Source organism: Polypterus senegalus, chromosome 3, assembly GCF_016835505.1.
Source record: "Polypterus senegalus isolate Bchr_013 chromosome 3, ASM1683550v1, whole genome shotgun sequence".
NCBI classification, from domain to species: Eukaryota; Metazoa; Chordata; class Cladistia; order Polypteriformes; family Polypteridae; genus Polypterus; species Polypterus senegalus.
The window spans coordinates 265,118,843-265,138,017 of record NC_053156.1 but is presented as its reverse complement, the minus strand read 5'-3'; the positions used below and the strand labels follow the sequence as shown (position 1 = coordinate 265,138,017).

Genomic DNA, 19,175 nt, shown 5'->3' with positions numbered 1-19,175 from the left:
CAGGAGTTGTGCATGTTATGTGATAAAGAGGTCTGTTTCCAAGTGTGAAGACACACAAGGGCTGATCAAAAAGATCTGAAACCTCTGGAAGGGTTACTCATTGGGTAGTAATTTTTTATATAGTCAAATATTAGTTCCCATGTATTAAAATACATCAATTAAAAGTTTCCAGCATTTGTTATTTATAATGTATGCTCCTTGGTTCAGGACTATGTCTGTCAGCATGGAAGCTGAAAACTGTAAATCAACTATAGTGCCACCATTGAATTTCTAACCCCAGAGAACAATATGCTTTCAGAAAGTGATTTGGGCAGTGATTTTAGTCTAGTTCTGGGGTAGACAAAGGCAGTCCTGGAGGCTGTAGGAACTACAGGTTTTTGTTCAATCCTAACTGCTTAATAAGAAACCAGTCATTGCCAATAGCAGAACTTTATTTAATTGTATGACTTTGTTAGTGGTTTCATTCTGGCATGTCATGTCAGTCCTATATCACAGATATTTTCCTTTCCAAAGATATCCAAATTATTTGTAGCCTGAAGCAGATCATTAATTCTCTTTCCTTCACTTTTTTTCCTCAGTTTCCTTCCTAATATTTTCTTAAACGGGATCACTCACAATGAGAACACATGTGTAAATGGAAACAATTTAGATGCAGATCTGCTAGTCCCTTTGCCATTTGAATGTTATTGCTAAGGAGGAGCAGTTAAATGCACCTGTTTAAGATTAAAATGAGCCATTAATGGTGTGGAATGATAACAAGCAAAACACCTAAAATGCAAGAACCATAAAAATGTTTCTTGATCAATAAGGGCTTCGACTGTTACAAATGATTTCTCATTTGAGTTGGAAAACAAGTTGAGTGTCATCCACTAATCAACACTATACTCAATTACCCCATGAGCTTAGCTGACGTTAACCTCACCCACTATACCATCTAAAAAGTGGCCATTCATTACGTCCTACCAGTTTAGTGACATCAACTCATTAAAACCATAATCAAATACCCCTATGGCCGTTAGATGGCTTTAACCTCACCTCTACATGACACCTCCTGCAGTTTCACTTCAGCAGTAATTCTATTAATGCATCAAAAACAAAAGGCTTACCTCTCTAGGGAATTCCTGCATCCCATCTTCTATAAACTTTGTAAGACTGAATCTTCCTGTTACCACACAGTTTTACAGGGACATTTCAGTCCTACAAATTCCCATATTGAACTGTGTTCCCACAAATGGTCAGGAGGTGCTGTTGGTATGCCTTCAATGGGTTCCAGATATCTTTCTCCACTTGTCTTTTGCTCTTCTAGAGCACTTAGCACACTTGAAGGACAAACACGTAGCATAGTATTCATTTTCACTTGCTAACAAGATCTGGTATGGGCTAGCTGTAGTCCAAAAACTCTATTTTCCATCTGCACCACCAGTATTGACTGTGGTCTCCACTACAATATCTAAGTTTCAGTACATCTCTTTATATATATAAAATTCACTGTCTGTCTGTCTGTTCGCTTTTCACGAGATAATTACTTAACGGATATAGATTTGGTTTTTTCTATAATTTTCTTGAACATTCCAGTTAATTTTGTGACTAATCTCATTGTGCTATGTATCATAGTTAGTTTACGGTAGTGATTTATTTGCGCTAGTCTGAAACAGAGGCAGCGGGCATAACTTCAGGAGTCGGGTGCCGGGCATATATAAGTATAAAAAATGAATTATAGCATTAATGAAATTAAATTACATGACTTCCCAAATGGGTGGAAAGCAATAAAGCTTGAATGAATTGTGGAATTTCTGTAAATGTTACTGTGGACTTTATGATTTCAGCATGCAAGTTAGCTCTAACACAAACTATGAAATGCAAAATATGCAACTTTAATTCAAAATTCATTGGGTAATAATGTATTCATATTGTTATTTATCTAATTGATGAACATAATATAAGAGGTATATGTTTTAGGGAGATCATGTCAATTAATGCAAAATCTCAGAACAAGTTGACCAGCCCTAGCATAAAAACAGTAAGTAAAGTAAAACACTGATGTGTTATAGACCTCAAACATAGACCATAACCTTTTCTAAAGCCCTGCAATGTGTGACAATAAACCCTTTAATGACATGACATTATGAATTTAACAGGCAAGTCACCCCGTTTTGTGTGTTTTATGTAGCAAAATACAATGGCAGATGAAATCATCTCTATAATTCTTAAATGTGCCTTTTAATTACAGGATCTTTGGGAGGCTGATCTAATCCCACAGTATGGGGAGAAGGCAGGAGCAAATCCTAGATGCACATGTCCACACACTCATACAGGGACAGGTCAGGTCAGGTGAGGTTGGGGAGCATTTACTTTTACAGTGTGTTGCAGCACGCACCACACAATAAAACAGCTTGAGATCCTGGTTGGTAGCCGCCCAGGCAGATATGCGGTCCAGTCCCACCCGCTGGAAATGACCATCAATTTTCTGAAGCCAGATGTTACGTGGGTGACCCCATGGCCTGGTCCAGCCACTTGGGTCCTTAACAATGAGTATCCTATGAGCCTGATGACCCTCTGGGAATCTTGCCTCATGGCTATAATGCTGTAACTGACACTCCCTCACAATGCAGGCAATGTGCCTTATTTGGTACTTCATGAGCAACTGGTCATTCGACACCTTCATCTTTTTGCAGAGATATGGGGAGCATCACACATCCCTTTCCAGTGACCTCATGACAACCCTCCATTCTCTCATGAACTATCTACTGACTTCATAGGAAGAGTCACCAGAGACATGAATTTCGATGTCGAGGTAGGTAAGCCTCTCGACGAGGTTGACATTCCTTTGACAGGCAAACACACTGCTGATGATAATACAGGGTCCCCGTAGGAAAATTTTACTGCTAAAAGGTCGATCTTTGATGACTCATGAGACTTAAAAGAGTTTCTCATTAAAGTTTCATTTAAGAATCAGCTTTGTCACAGATGTTTCTCCTAAAATCCCTTATTAGAAAAGTATTAGATAAAAAGGAGACATGAGATACAACGTCAAAAGTTAGAATTTGGTTTGAAAAGCGTGTTAGATATTTTGAGATACCTTTCTAGTCATTTTTAAATCTCTTTCAAGATTTCATGTTTTACTTATTATTGGACAAATGCCTTTATCCAACCTTTTGAGATACAATTGGTAACATTTCTTTTGTTTTTTCCAGTTGGAATACAGGCAGAGGAAGTGAGATTTTTAAGGTCACACAATGTCAGTAGCACCTATAACCTCAGGGTTTGAAGTCTGAAGTCTTAACCACTTTGCCACCTTGCCTGCCTTTTCTTCCCTGACGAGTATGATCTAATTCGAACACAGGACTATAAAGCAGAGCACCTAATAATATGATCAGGAGCAAAAAGTGTGGTTTTGTAATCACAGTAAAGTGTTTTATTACCACAAACAACTGTCCATACATTTTGGTATGTATTACTGAGCACACAACTACTTTCAAATAGCAAAAAAACGTCAAGACACTATTTGGAAAAACTGAGCCCTTAGTGTGACTTTGTTGAGATCTTTTCTGAAGCACAAAGGAAGATACCTGTGAGAATACCAAGGTATTATTTCTCAGGAGAAAAATCTAAGAAGCATGAGACAATAGGAAATGTCTCCATTGTATTTCCTTCTAATCTCATTTTTGTCTAGGGAAAACCAAACAGATATTAAGGAGATTTTCTTTTTGATTTTCATTCCTGTAAATTAGGCAGTCAGGTTAAACTGCATGATTGGAGCGGAAACTGTAATGTTCTATAGAAAATCCATGGGGGCATAGAGAGAACAATATTCATGAAATGGACAGTGGTATATTGGACCTAGCCTCCTTTCAACTGTAAGGCAGTGGTGTTAACCCTGGCACTACCATACCTACCTCTTGAATAACAACAGCAATCATTTTGAAATCTGTTTTTTATGCCTCAATGGATTGCACTTAATATATTAAAACAATGGCAATAGAATACATTTTCAGTATACATAAACTATTTTTCACTCTCAAAAATAGAAAACAAGCTGTTTATAGTTCATATTTAAACATTCAAATGCCTCTTACATAAATTGATGCAGTATTTCATACTTCTTGTTAAAGTCCCGACTTATGTGTTATAAAATGTAATGTAAACAATGCATGTAATTCAGTGTAAATCAATATTCCAGTATTCTTGGAGTGCTGGTGCACACCTTTTGGGGTTCACTATAGTTAAAGGCTATGCACACTCTTTTTTGCAACATTGACTGAGAATATTTATGAAACTTTGACATGTCTTGCTTACCTAACGATGCAAGAACCACCACAGTTATGAAGAGAAAAGCAAAGAAGCCATATAAAACTTTTACAGCCATCTGAAGAGCCCGCATTTGCTGGCATCTAATGCAGGCATTTCCTGATGTCCCTGAAAGACCAAAAGAATTGCATGTTATCATATAGTATTTTTATGATTATTAGTGGGGTTTTATTTTGAAAAATAAAAATGACTGTACTATTTTTCAGTGTGTGATTAAGGAAGTTAAAAAACATAGTCATATTTAAACTTACTAATTCTGAGTCATATTTGGCTGAAACCTATTCCAGCAACATCACATCCATTCTCACACCCACACTAACTCACATGAGCCCAGTTTAACGTCTCCAGTACCCTTAATATGCATGTCTTTGGGATGTGGGAGTAAAAACAGAGTACCCAAATGGGATAATGAGCAATTGACAGAAGGACAATGACAATGCAGAGATCTGAACCAAATCATTGCGTAACTGTGGTGCGTAACTTAAGAAAATCACATAACAACGACAACAACAACAGCAACAAAAGAATAAATCAGTCTTTAAACGTGCATCTTCCTTACCTGTTTGCCCAATCCATGGACAACCTGAGACACCATGCCAGCCTATTGCAAGGCACCATTGGGAGGCCATTTAGAGTTTATAATTAACTTACAATACAATACACACCTTTAAATATTTACCCAATTTTCTTTTCACTTTAAATAGACAAACAAGCAATATGCATTGGACAAAAACAAGCCGGGTTTTCAATCAATTAGCGCAATATTGTATACTGCACCCTTATCTTGCTGAAATGTGTACATATGTTTTTTTCATTTACCCTTTTTTGATGCTTCCATTTTCATAAACTCCATGAGATTCAAGCGTTCCCCACTATCCATACAAATCCCTATTCTTGGCTCTTTTCCTTACTTGACTGAACTACTGCAACACTTTTCTGGCTGAGATCCTAACATCTGCTATCTGGCCTTTTCAACTTATCCGGAATACTCCTGGCTCACTTCACCAGTTCCACTTCTCTTGGCTTTCGTTCACTCTAGTGTTGAACTACAGGTTCCTGCACAGGTTTGCTCTTCACTAACACAAGTCTCTGGGCTCTCCAGACATCACATTCTGTTTTGGCTTCTCTACTGTTCATCTACTTGCCAGAGGTGCTAAAAATAAACAGTGCTACTATGTTTCTATGTTGCAAAATGAACTTTTGCAATATCTTGGAACTGCTAAGACCTTTTCCTCCTAAAGTCTCCTCATGAATATCTACTGATCCAATCCACTTTCATCCACTTATTGATGTTTTCACCTTGCCTTGAGACTGTAGTACTAAACTTTTTATTCACTGTTATATCCAATGCCTTTCATTATTTCACAGATATTTGTGTTGACAGTAGAATCACAATTTATGACTTGTATAGATTCACATTTTGCAGTGAAGTGATATGAGTATGTGATGAGGCTTTTTTGAAGTCACACTACACTATATGTGTAAATAAAATATTTATGGGAGAACCCAATAATCTTCTGCGGGTGTTGAGTCAGCCTGAGTCTTTCTCTTGGAGTCTAAACCTACCAGGGATATCATATGGGACAATGAAAATCAACACAGAAGCCTAAAAATAGCTGCACACACAGATTGATTATTTTAGATTAAATTCTTCTTAAACATGACGGTGCATGTAAGAGTGTGACTTTTATGAAAATAATTATTGCAGAAATAGTAACCAAAACATTAAAACTTTAAATGCAGCCAATGTTTATTGAAGATCTCAAAATATTTAGCACAACTGCATTACTGTAATTGAACATTTCCGGACCTGACATCTTGTCTTCCTGCTTAGGTCACTAATATTTAGATGGAGATGTCATAGTTTACATTTCTTCATTGTTGGAATATCAAGTCATTAACACTTCTCTGTGTATGTTCCTCATAAGAGTGATGGGATATGCAATCGTTAATAGAAGCATTAGTTGAAAAAGGCACAAGTATGCCTCTAATACAAGAAAATTACATTTTTTTTGGAATGGAAAGTTAAATTCAGTGTCCCAGTGCACCTTAATGCAAATAATTCTTACACAGCTGAAGAAACATTCTTCCGGACTGAGACACCAAAATACATAAACAAGCTTAAATATGGAAAAGGATACTTTTTGTTCAAAGTAAAAAAGCTTCAAGAAATGTAGCCTAAAGCATACATGTATATTTCAATATTTTTGTGATTTTCTAAGCATAGTTACCTTATACATGTTAATCTCCTAGCTTTAAAATAGGCTCTTAATGTAATTGCACTCTTCCTGTAGTTCTGAAATTAATATTGTCATATTGAAAGGATTATGCAATGTTCTTGAAGGCATTATTATAATTCTAAGAGGCTTAAAGTGCTTTTTATGGACAGTCTTCTAAGAGATTTCCCATTCAGAGAAGAAACATCTGTACAAACGTCAGAACAAACACAATCAAGCCCACGGAAATGTCCTGTATTTGCTGCAAAGTTGAGAAAAGTATAAAGCAAACTGAATATTAAATTACTCAAATAATTTTGGTTTATTTTCTGTGAAATGTCTAATAACCAATCAACGAACCAATGAATAAACAGTTTCTCACTTTCAGGTTTACTTCATCAGCCTTTTGCCCTCTCTTCCTTTCGTGCCACTAACAACTTTCTTATTAAAGACTTACAGGAGTTATGGCAAAAAGCAGGCTTTAAGCCCTGGGCACAAGTTACCTTAGACATAATATTCAAAAGTACTCCAGAGTTCAAGGATGTCTTTATTCTTCAGGGACTTTAGAATCTTTATTATTTCCACTATTTACTTGTTGCAATCCTGCATCACTGATTCTCTATACATAATTTAGATAAAAGGTCCCCAAGGAAGGAGCAAACATGGGAATCCTTTGCTACCATCTTTTCAACTAGAACAATTTATTTGGCTTTCTGTCAGATCTCATTTGCCTGGTAAGCATTTTGGTACCAAGGGGTATCATTTACATTTACAGTGATTATTGCCACTTGTTGACCCCTATTTACCCAGATATGCATGTTTAGGTGTTCCCAATTGGCCAGAGTGGATTTCAAATCTTTTCTAGTCCTTTCCCTTGTCATATAATAGTCTTTATGAGAACCACTTCCCTGAAGTTTCTGTTCACGCACTAATTTAAAGTAGAGGATGATACCATTTTGGTTATCTATGTATATAATTCACTAAGGCAAGACAACCATGGAAAGCACGCCAGAAGGGGCGTGGATTCACTAAGCCGCCGACAAGTGAGACACCTATGGCGCACGCATGAAGGAGCCACGCCCACCAACTCCAAGACCATTGGATACGACGACAACTCACAGAGCCACGGCCACCAACTCGGATGCGACGACACAGAAAAACCAGCGTCATTTATATTCGTCTGTCGTAGAGGTCACATGCTGCTCCAACCCAAGTTCACTGTTAATAGAGCCATGTTTCTCGCGGAGGTGAATCGCCATATGCAGTGCATACTGAACGAGAAATCAGCAGACAAGCATGACGGAGGGAGCGGAGTTGACGTCCTTCTCCTTTTCTCCCGTTCCACCCTCCGCGCCTGAGCGCCGCACGGACGATTGTGTGTTGGTTCGTTCCGTGCATTGGTTAAAACCCAATGAAGGAAGCAGTCTTTAAAAACCAATAAGCCCTGTGCCTCTGTTTCATTACCGTCTCACCTGCTTCACCAATGCAGGCCCCGCAACAGGCAACCAAAGTCTTTTGGTTCAGGGGGGAGTATGGTTACAAAGCTGAAACTTAAAGGAATTGACGGAAGGGCACCACCAGGTATGGAGCCTTTCGCTTCATTTGACTCAACACAGGAAACCTCACCCGGCCCGGACACGGAGAGGATTGACAGATTGATAGCTCTTTCTCGATTCTGTGGGGGGTGGTGCATGGCAGTTCTTAGTTGGTGGAGTGATTTGGCTGATTAATTCCGAAAACGAACGAGACTCCCGCCTGCTAAATAGTTACACGACATAACAGCGGTTGGCGTCCAAATTCTTAGAGGGACAAGTGGCTTTCAGCCACGTGAGATTGAGCATTAACAGGTCTGTGATGCACTTGTATGTCCGGTACTGCACGCGCGCTACACTGAATGGATCAACGTGTGTCTACCCGGCGTGGGTAAGCCGTTGAACCCCATTCGTGATGGAGACCGGGTCTTGAAATTGTTCCCCACGAATGATGAAATTCCCAGTACGTGCAGGTCATACGCTCGCACTGATTATGTCCCTGCATTTGTAAACCCCCCCATACATGATCGGGTGACTTGGTGGATTATATATAAAAAGGCAGCCGGAACCGCAAAGAACAATGAAAAGTCAACGTGGAAACCGACTGAGGCGGTGTTTGGAAAATTAACAGTCAACGTGACTCACAGGTGCGTCTGGACTGTACACAGACAAAAGCGACTCAGGTAGGGAGTTGGGGGCGGGCACATAAGCGGGCAGTGCGTACTGAACGAGCGCCGTTCAACCCCGTCCTTCGCTTTGGAAGGAGAAGGCGCACCTCCGGTTTTCAGTCACGGACAATTGTATGTTGGGTCGTAGCGTGCATTGTTGCAATGTTACTTTTCTTGGTGGTTTTTTAAATTACGGATTTTTTTAAATGTTTATTTTTTCCTCTGTGCTTAAAAATCATTTAAAAAGCGGCCTGATAATGCGGCGTATGCTACGCCGCTCGTTGGCTAGTATAAACTATTCTGTAGGAAAAACAAGTCCAGAAAGCTTGAAATTAGTTGCACTAATAAAGTCACATTTCCAGTGCTATGTTTGGTTTAGGTTGTCAGAGTACAAGAAAACATTACAGTACTATACAAATCCCAGATAAGTGATGTTAGAGAAATTGTTATATAATAAGATTTGAGCATTTAGAAAAAAAAATGTAAGAAATTAATCACTTAATTTAAGATTAAGAGGTAAAATACCCGAAACGTTTTAAAAAGAGAGAAAGCATGGAGATATTAATCAACAATATTACCCTGCCACAAAACAAGCTGTACTGGTCTAAGTTAAATACGTTTGTGGAATATATTTAGCTGTTTGTTGTCACTTGACCATTGTAGGCTGTTAGGTGTTTCATTTGGAGTACAGCAGACTTTTGTAACTGGCCTACTGTGACAATTTCTTTTTTCGTTGGATATTATTATATAAGTGACCTTTTGCTTTTTTTGTTTTATTAAATTTAATTTAGCCTGTTTAATAAACAAAATTTATCTATACATCCTAAATTATAGATCTGGCTATATAAGATTCTTCTTCTTTTTGACCTTGAATTCCAACTGCCTGGCTAAAGAGATGGGCCAAGTAGTTAACTGACCTTCTGGCTATTGCTGGTATTTATTGGCTCTGCTATCAATCAGAAAACAAATCCTTTGCATTCCTTTGGTCTTCCACATCCCAGGCCTTGTAACTCAACTCAGTGCCCACATTTTAAAAATTTTTGTTTTTTGTCATGGTAGTCAATTTTTTTATCCTCATAAATATGAGCACAACCCAATCATGCTATGCTTATTATCTCCTTAGGCTCTTCTAGTCTGCTCCATTGGTGTCATATTACAGCATACCGGACTGTATGTCAGTGACAAATGTCAGAAAGTTAATTAAATTTACTCACCAGTTTGTTCACATCTAAAGGAATGCATTTCTTCGTCTTCCCCTGTCAGTTCCTCTTCTGTAAAGTAAAAAATTCCAAAAGAAAGGTACATGGTTACAATTGATATACATTAAACCTGAATCCAATGTTTTTTTCTAATTGAAAAACATATGTGCCATGGAGGAAGGACAGACATCCTGGCCAGGATGAAATCTATCTATCTATCTATCTATCTATCTATCTATCTATCTATCTATCTATCTATCTATCTATCTATCTATCTATCTATCTATCTAGATGATTTTTGCATGGCCAAGAAGCCATAATGGAAGAACAGAAGGAGCAGAGACTTAGCCAAGCCAGAACATCCGACCATCTTCATCCCAACTAGGACATAGAAATAATGGATGGACTGGGCACAGCAGGTGGCAGTGTTCCTCTGGGCTAAACCCAGTTAGGACACCCAGAGGGTGGCATGGGAATTGGAGTCCTGAAGCGCAGCCCTGTCGGGGCCCTTGGGTGCCACTGGAGGGTGCTGCTAAGGAAAGTTGCCCTACTTTCACACTATCTGGAAGCTCTTTGGACAGGTCTATAGGGTGACACCTGGAGCAGTCCCAGGTCCAGTTTTAAAGAAGTCTCACATTGGGGAGTCAGAGACAGGAGGCAGCAGGCAACACTCACTTGGAGGAAGGAAGGAGAGAAGAAATTGATAGTTTGTCACATTCCTGTGTCAATTTTGGCTGGTACCTATTTGGAATGTGCTGCTAATATAGAAAAATCCTTTATTAGAACCTGGAGTTGTGTGGCAGCCCTTGTGGTTACATTTGTATGATTATTAAACATAATTATTATGTTCTTTTATAGATAATTGGTTAACGAAGAAACTAATTAAATTTTAGATTGAATGAAGTCATTCACTATGTTTTCTTTGTGAAATTCTGTAGACATTCCTTACTTTTTATTTATAACTTCACCTTACAGGTGAATAATGAAAAGAGCAAAAAATAAAGTAAGGCTTAGTAAATGGCAGTGTAAAGTGTATATGCCAAAAGAGAGGCCTACTTTTATTTTAATTTCCTTTCATTTCTTGAATATTTTGTATCATTTTAATTCAGAAAATTACTGAAAAACTACAACTGTAAAATCCTTTCCTTACAGCAGCCTTGTGAAGATTTAGAGCCTATAAAAATATTGACCCCATCCCCATTTAATATAATTATAATTGTTTCCATTGGTAGCCATGAAAAGCTTATCATTTTCAAAATGGAATAAAAATTCTCCATTCAACTACTGATCTTACTTAGACCAGTACAAAGTTGCCAGCCCATTATAGTGACTTATTTATAGACCCAATGTCGCTCACTCATATAAGGCCAATTTTGAATTTTAATATAAAATAATATACATGCATGTTTGGTATCTGAGGGAACTGAAAAAAAATCACAAACATCGGGAGAACATGCAGATTTCTCAGACACAATAGTCACAGTCTGAATTGCACCTGGTCCTCAGCCATATTGAGATCAGAACTGCAACCATAGTTAGGACCAGTCTGTACCAGCTGTACACTTCTAAACATTTAAAAAACAGGCTTCTATAAAATTGCTCAAACTTTCTTAGCTTGGATTGGAACACTAATTATCTTTGCCTGCCACATATTATTGTTTTCTTGTGAGGGTTGGCTGGGCCACTCCAGCTCATTTACCTTTTTATTTTTAAGACCCTCTGGTATATGATTTAGGTCATTGTCTTATTCTAAAACAAATCTTCTCTCAAGTCTGAGGTCTCTTGCAAACTGCAGCTGGTTTTCCTTAAGAAATTCTTATTACTTGCTTTTTCCTTGTTGCTTTCTATGTTCTTTGGGGTCCTGACATGGTGAAGTACTGCATGTACTTTGCAGGAATCTGCAGCTTCCTGCTTCACAGTAAGGATGAAGCTCATAAAATGATATAAAATCTTTCAACTACCAAAAATGTAACATTTAAAACCAAAAACTCTTGCTCTAGATAGGCTGTTTTCCACATGCCTCTTGGTTGTCTGTAGAGCTCAAATTTGTAAAGCACTCGGTCAGTTCCTGCCATTCCTGTGCCACCATGCCACCCTATATTCTATTCTATTCTATTATATTATATTATATTTTATTATAACAGCACTGACAAGCTGATGAGTCGCCAACAGTATAAGCTGGTATTCCATTATACAAAAGAGCAGCCTCAAAACTAGCAAGAATGCGAAAGTCGTATAAGAATTGTACCTTGTGTGGCAACAGCAAGTGCTCCTTTTAAGGATAGCGATCTACCTAAGAGAAACTTATAAAGACCAAGAATCCATTGGATAAGAACCCCACTTCACAACTATAATATAATATAATATAATATAATATAATATAATATAATATAATATAATATAATATAATATAATATAATATAATATAATATAATATATTATTTTTTCCACCATATTTTTGTTTTGCTAATGAGGTGATGTGCACCCATGACACTCTTTTATTCCTTCTGTCACAATGGTTTCTACTGTAGGTAATGTTGTGAGGTGTACATCCATGATGTTCTCACAGCCATTTTATAATTTGACAAGCATCACATAATAAGCACATCTGAACAAGTTTAGCAAAGGAACACATTTCAGAATAATCTACTGAAAGATTTTGAGGATTCCATCTTTGGACATTTTATCAGCATAGATTTCTTTATCCCCCTCACTTTAGTTCTCTTCATGATGCACTGACATGGGTTGTTAATTGACTTCAGATTTTTTTTTTTTTGAAACAGAATCACAGAGTGCTCCTTTATGAACAGATATTTATGTTAAAGAAAACAGGTCCATGTTATTAGTTTGAACAAAGGAAAGAAGTGAAAAGTGTTTGATATAATGACTTCTAAAATATATCAATATATATTTATATACTGAGTTATGATGCTTAGGTCCTAACATTGATTGCAGAATTCTCATATCTGAGGCATGGAATAGTGTATTTTTTTGTATAGATGCCTTAGACCTTTTCTGAAAGGTGGTCTTCATATTTTTGGAGGATATGCTATTCTAAACATATTAACATGTATGTGGCATTTCTTCCATTTTTTTACTTTGATTTAGAAAATATAATGTACCATACAAATTGTATCCCCTTGTTTCCATAATAGATAATTTCATTGAATGAATTCTTTTACTCAAACTGTTCCTTTAACTTTATCTCCTAGCTTTTTAGGATACATACTGTATTGTATATTTATTCTAGAAGTGTGAAATCAATTAAATTAATTATTTAATTTTTAATATAATTTGTTCTGCCTGAGCCTATGACATTGGAAAGACTGTCAAATCACCATTTTTATTACTTATAATCACTTTCAGTGTTGATCCCATTGTGAATACAATAGGAATTCAATATTATAACACAATAAACAAGAGCTGTTTAAGTGGGGTAAATAACTATTATCACTACTCTTTTTACAAAATTAGCAGCAATATTTGACAACAGATTCTTAGCAAGAGATATTATCTCTGTAAAAACAACTTGTAAAATATTTGTGTGAGAGAACCAGCTTTGTAGCCAAAATACAAATTTGATAGCTTATTCATGAATTATCCATAAGGTGACACCTTACCTTTAAAAAGCTGGTTTTCATAACCACGGTGGCTTTCTACAAGACAGAAATAGAAATAAACATAAATAACTGATAACAAGAAAGCAATGGCCTATATTCACAGTAATCCATTGTTAGATACTAGCCATGTGCACCCAACTATGTTGCGCGTGTTAAAGTTGTCTGTGAAGGGCTACCTGTTTAAACGCGGCTGCCAGTCGTGAACTGGGCCCTTCATCGAACAGCATTATGATTTTTTATAAGGTAAACTAAATTACAAAAGAAAACCCTTGGACATTGATTCGATAGGAATGGCCTACTCCGAATCACTGTCTGAATAGTAATTATGTGGTGGTGCAGGAGCATTTCTGCTTCTGTCTGTTCACAGTCCGTCTCGTTTTCAAGACACTATCGTTTCCTTTCACGATGTCTTCTCAACCTTTCTTCAATCTCACAGGTTGCTTTGTGGCAATCCAAAGAGTAAAGCAATATACATGGAGCAATGGTTATAAAAGCGGGACACATAGGTACCCAGACTCTTTAAAGCATAAATAGGGATCACTTCACTGACAGTTGAGCATGTACAACTGTGAGACGCACAGCTCAACGTAACAATAATAATTTCCGGAACGTGCTGTTACGTTGTCATTCATTTTACCCACTGTCTTTCTTTCATTCATATGTTACGTAGGCACGTACCTTTTATCTTCGGCAATCTCATTCTCTAACCAGGCCTCAGGAGCTAGCCAGCGTAACACTGTCCACCACCCCTTTCGTTATTCCGGCACATTGTTGACATCCGTGAGTAACAACAACGTACTAAACTGGAAGGTGGTCTACGCATGCGTGGAATTCGCGGACAAAGAACAAGATCTAAATGAAGATCGCTTTAGTTAATTTAAAGCACAACAATTTGTTTAGTTTGAATGTCTGTGTTTTGAGGTGTGACTGGAGTACTACAGTCTTCAGTAGTATAAGCCTGGAGGAGATTCTTAATGCAATGCCTATGTTTTAGCTGTCTCTCTACTGCCATCTAGTGTTTCTTCTTTTAATTCATTCGTGGACAAACAAAGATCAAGATCCAAATGAAGATTATATATAGAGATGGTGCCTTAAAACACTTTAAAAGCAATGAAAAAGGTATCCCCATTTCCACACCTGTTTAAGTAATTTTGCGGTTATATGGAGTTAGAACCTATCCTGGTAGCACTTGGCACAAGGCAGGAAGTAACCAAGGCCACACTCACTCACAACAGACAAATTTAGGGTCATCTTATCACGTTGCTCATGGAGTCCCGAATGAGGCACATTACACGCGTTGTGAGGGAGCGTCAGTTATGGCACTACGGCCATGTGGCGTGATTCCTAGAGGGTGATTCGGTTCGCAGGACCCTTATTGTTGAGGATCCGAGTGGCTGGACCAGGCTAAGGGGACATCCACGTAACACCTGGCTGTGGCAGATAGAGGGTCATTTCTGGAGGGTGGGACTGAACTGCTTGTCTGCCTGGGGGTCCCTAACCAGGATCCCAAGCTGTGTTGTTGTGTGGTGGGGGCAGCAATGCACTGTACCAATGCATGCTCCCCAACCTAACCTGACCTGACCTATCACAAATATATTTGGAATGCGGTAGAAAAACTAGAATATCAGAGAATCCAAGGACACATGACAAGAACTTGCCAACTCCACATAAACAGTGACCAAGCAAGGATTCAAACTCAGTTTTCAGCAGTTATGAGACATTGGTGTTAGCTACTATGCAACCATTGGACCATTAAAAATGGTATCCTTCTTTAGAACCTTATCTTCATAACTGTTTTAATTATCCTTTTTATTATTTTGAACTTTTAATTCCCTGTTAAGTAACTCCCAGGAAATGTTCATGCAGCTATGTGGCCCAAAATATATATTTTTTTCTTTATTTTGATATGCCCTCAGATTTTTGTTGGGGTTGACAAAGTAAACAGTTATTTTCTTTTCTAATCAAGTTTCTTGCTGTCCGTGTGTTAATATGACTCTGTTAAGTGGTCTGTCTAATCCTATCATGCTTGCCTGTATTAGGGATAAGATGACAATTTTAATGAAAACTCAATACAGCTCTGAGGCACAGATCTTTACTGTAATTCATCTGGTCCTAAGTCTGGTGAACACATATTTCAATCACTTTTACATCAAGGATGGAATAATTTTTTGGCATACAGAAGTAGGCAGTGTTAGGTTCAGTGGATGCCAACCATTTATACTTTGTGAAGCAATCTAAGTGGCTGCCTGAAATTCTCCAGCTCCAAACCAATTTATTGCTGCACATTGTGTATTCTTTTACTAAATAAATAAAATACAGGTCATGATGCAAGTATTGAAAAGCTAGTAAGATGTAATCAGTCTGGTCCTGCAAGATCTCTTTAACTCTAAAGTACAGAAGTGTCACCAGTTTAAGTTGCTGCTATTATATAGTATGTATATACAAATACAAAATAAAATATAATCTCTTTTAACAAAGTTACTCTCGATGTCAAACTCTGATTATGAAACATGTTTAGGTACATGCACACGTACCGGTCCCGGTACATAACGACGATTTTACGGCGTCACAATCATATCACAGCCATGTGTGCATGCCCCTCTGTCATGCACCTCGACATACTACACATCAAATGAAAATTCAGAGTCTCGTCTTTCCGATGATATAAACCATTTTGACACACAACAACCACAGCACTGACACTAAATGCTTTTTTACAGAGAAGTAAATACTTTTTAAGAGCTGACTTTTCCTACCTTTGACATACCTTTGAAGGCTCTCTGCAAGTCAAACATCAATATTTCCGAACAATATTGATCTCATTCTGTCCGTAAGGCTCCAGGGAATATAATCCAGTAAAACGATTAGGTCCAAAACACACGATAGATCCTCAAAGGGACAAAAACTCCAGAAAACATTTTTTAACTCGAGACTAGCTCCGACTTTTTTTTTCATTTCTATTGGTCATATCAGACGTAATTTGTTTCTGTCTGCAATAACCATGCTAAAGCATGTTACACGGAAGTGTTAGCTTCTGATTGACACCTAAGTTGGCCAATTACGATGGGTCTGGGGGGTGACTGGCACCTCGTATAGTCAACAAGTGTCACAGACAGCTGAACGATGATGCACAACTCCAAACCCTGGTAGAATCTACCTGTTTGATTGGACGCTGTGAGTGACACTCCAAACTTACAGCCAATGAGCAGCTGAGCATGTCAATATGTAACTTGCCATACCAACTTGTAAACAAAACCGATCGGAGCTGCGCGAAGCTGGCATTTGTGCCAGTCTGCACACTTGGCGCGTGGTTGTTTATTGTGATTTCACCTAGTTTTTTCGCATTTTAAATATGGATAAAAGTACAGATAAATGTAAATACACTCTCGATTAAGTAATAGATGCATGTACGCGGCGTGACAGTGATCAATCAGACCAGGAGACGTCTAATGGCAGAGAGCGACATGTAACACGCCCTTGTGCTTTCTGCCTGCTAACGATTGCTACAATCAGTGGCACGTGGAAAAACGCTGAGCTGTATTGTAACAGTTTGTAAAAAAATGTATATAGTTTGTGTGCATTTTATAAAAAAAAAAGTAAAAAATAATATATATATATATATATATTTTTAGCCCATAAGACTTGTTTTGACTATTTTTATATTGAAATGTGTATTTTTATTGTTTTTATTATGGAATATGAATTTCCATAACTAATAGAGTGACACTGTATGTAGATATAGATTCCTTTAGGTGTAAGCTTTCAGTAGAGCCCTCATTGATATCTGTGGGTTGAAGCATTCAAACGTTATTGCACTTTTTCCATACGTTCCAAAATGTGGATAATGGATAAACCAGAGGTCCCTCTAAAAAGCCCCTGGACATGCCCACATAAAAAATGGTGTAAAAATGTCATTTTTACAGGTATTCTTTTCAAATTTGAAATGTGTGTAGTCAACAAGTTATTCTGTTGGTACATAGTGTGTTTCTGTCCCCACCTACCTACTGCAGCTATAGAGGCCTTTATTTTCACAAAAAAACTTAGGCGAGAACAAAAAAATTCATTTTTTCTGTGAGTTCTAATGTGCATAACTTTTGATCAGTCACACCTACAGTGACTAGAGAATGTTACCTTTAGAAAGAGACCAAACATGTGTTTATACTCCAGATAGTTCAATAACAGCAATGATTCTAATTTGGAGAGGTCAAATTACAAGCGATTTAGCAAAAATGACCCCGCTTGATAAGGAGTTAAATTAGCCAGGCTTTATTTCCTTTATTTTGCTTTTTTGGTCTTGCTTTTGCTACAGCTAATTATCTCCTGTTGTATTTTCATTCCATCATGATGAAAGAACTTCTTTGGGTATTTCTTAGTTGTAGTCATTGTCATCTATCAGTCCATTATCTGTATCTGTTTTGCCCAAATGAGGTGAGTGGCTTCAGATGCAGGGCCGGAACAACCACTAAATGAGTGTCTATACTAACACTGAAAGCTCATGCACAACACAGCACACCCAGGTTAGCTTTGTGGAGACTGAACATTTCCCCTTACTCAAATTCTAAAAAAAAGTTACATTTTAAGTTAATATGATTGCTTTATGGCTGCCAGAAAGTTAGTTAAACTAAATATATGTAGCTGAAATATAACTTCACAAAACAACACAAATATTTATTATACTGTCATCTTAAAATACTAGAAGTGCATTGTGTTTGTTTTGTATTGTTTTTGTTCATTGGGATTTAAATATTCTAACTATTATATTTTTAAAAAGAGTACTGTATAATTACAATGTCTAGATGAAATTCTTGAAACATTTGTACATAGACTAAAGAGGATGTTGTGAAGAAATATATAACAAATGACACTGATTCACTGACCAAGTATGCCAAATATACCCTCCATTTCTTCCTGTTTTTTATACTTCTGTCTTATTCAGATTTACATTGTCAGTCTCTAAATAAGGCAAGATGAGTCATAAATGCTACTGATAATTAACATAACTCATTTTACCTCATAGAGCTAAAGTTTGTACTTGAGTGGTGTAGGGGAATGCGACTTTATTATTGTAGAAGAAGTTATATTGTAAGAAGGATTACAGACAATAATTTTACCATGTTAGAACTGTACAGCATATTAGAACCATAAGTTCAAGTTTCTCTTTCATTGACCTTGTTAAATCTGAAATAGAGGGTGTCACACACGTGCAATTGGGAGGCAGCTGAAGGCCCTGAATGATAGTAGTTCCACGCCATACCAGGGGGTGACGAGGTGCAGTGACAATCTCTCTCATTCTTCTGCAGACCATCCACGGGAAATCCTGCATGGTTCCGGCACCATTTATGATTTCACTTTCAGTTCTGGTGCCATTAATGACATCACTTCCAGTTCCGGGACCATTGATGATGTCATTCACAGTGCCGGCCCCATTGATGACGTCACTTCCTGTCCAGACAGCATCACTTCTGGTTCCAGTCCTGATGACGTCACTTACTGTCATGGCCTTTAAAGCCTCCATCTTTTCAACCCAAAGTCGGTTCTGTTCTGGACTCAAACTTGAATACAACTCATTTAAACAACCCTTTTTGCAGCCAGGGCACAATATATGGGTGGCTGCCCCAAACCTTTATGATGT

At 37.6% G+C, this 19,175-nt stretch overlaps 1 protein-coding gene across 2 annotated transcripts in view; it reads right to left on the bottom strand.

Moving 5' to 3' along the window:
* Positions 1 to 19,175, bottom strand: part of scara3 (scavenger receptor class A, member 3) — a 100,721-nt gene that overhangs the window by 23,461 nt on the left and 58,085 nt on the right. Inside the window, exons 2-4 of one of the 2 annotated variants that reach the window (XM_039749080.1) lie at positions 13,544 to 13,579; positions 9,939 to 9,995; positions 4,297 to 4,416 (exon numbers count right to left, since the gene is read on the bottom strand). In XM_039749080.1, coding sequence (XP_039605014.1) covers positions 4,297 to 4,416; positions 9,939 to 9,995; positions 13,544 to 13,579 — 213 coding nt within the window. The remainder of the gene's footprint in view (positions 1 to 4,296; positions 4,417 to 9,938; positions 9,996 to 13,543; positions 13,580 to 19,175) is intronic. The other variant, XM_039749081.1, reaches the window with a different exon arrangement.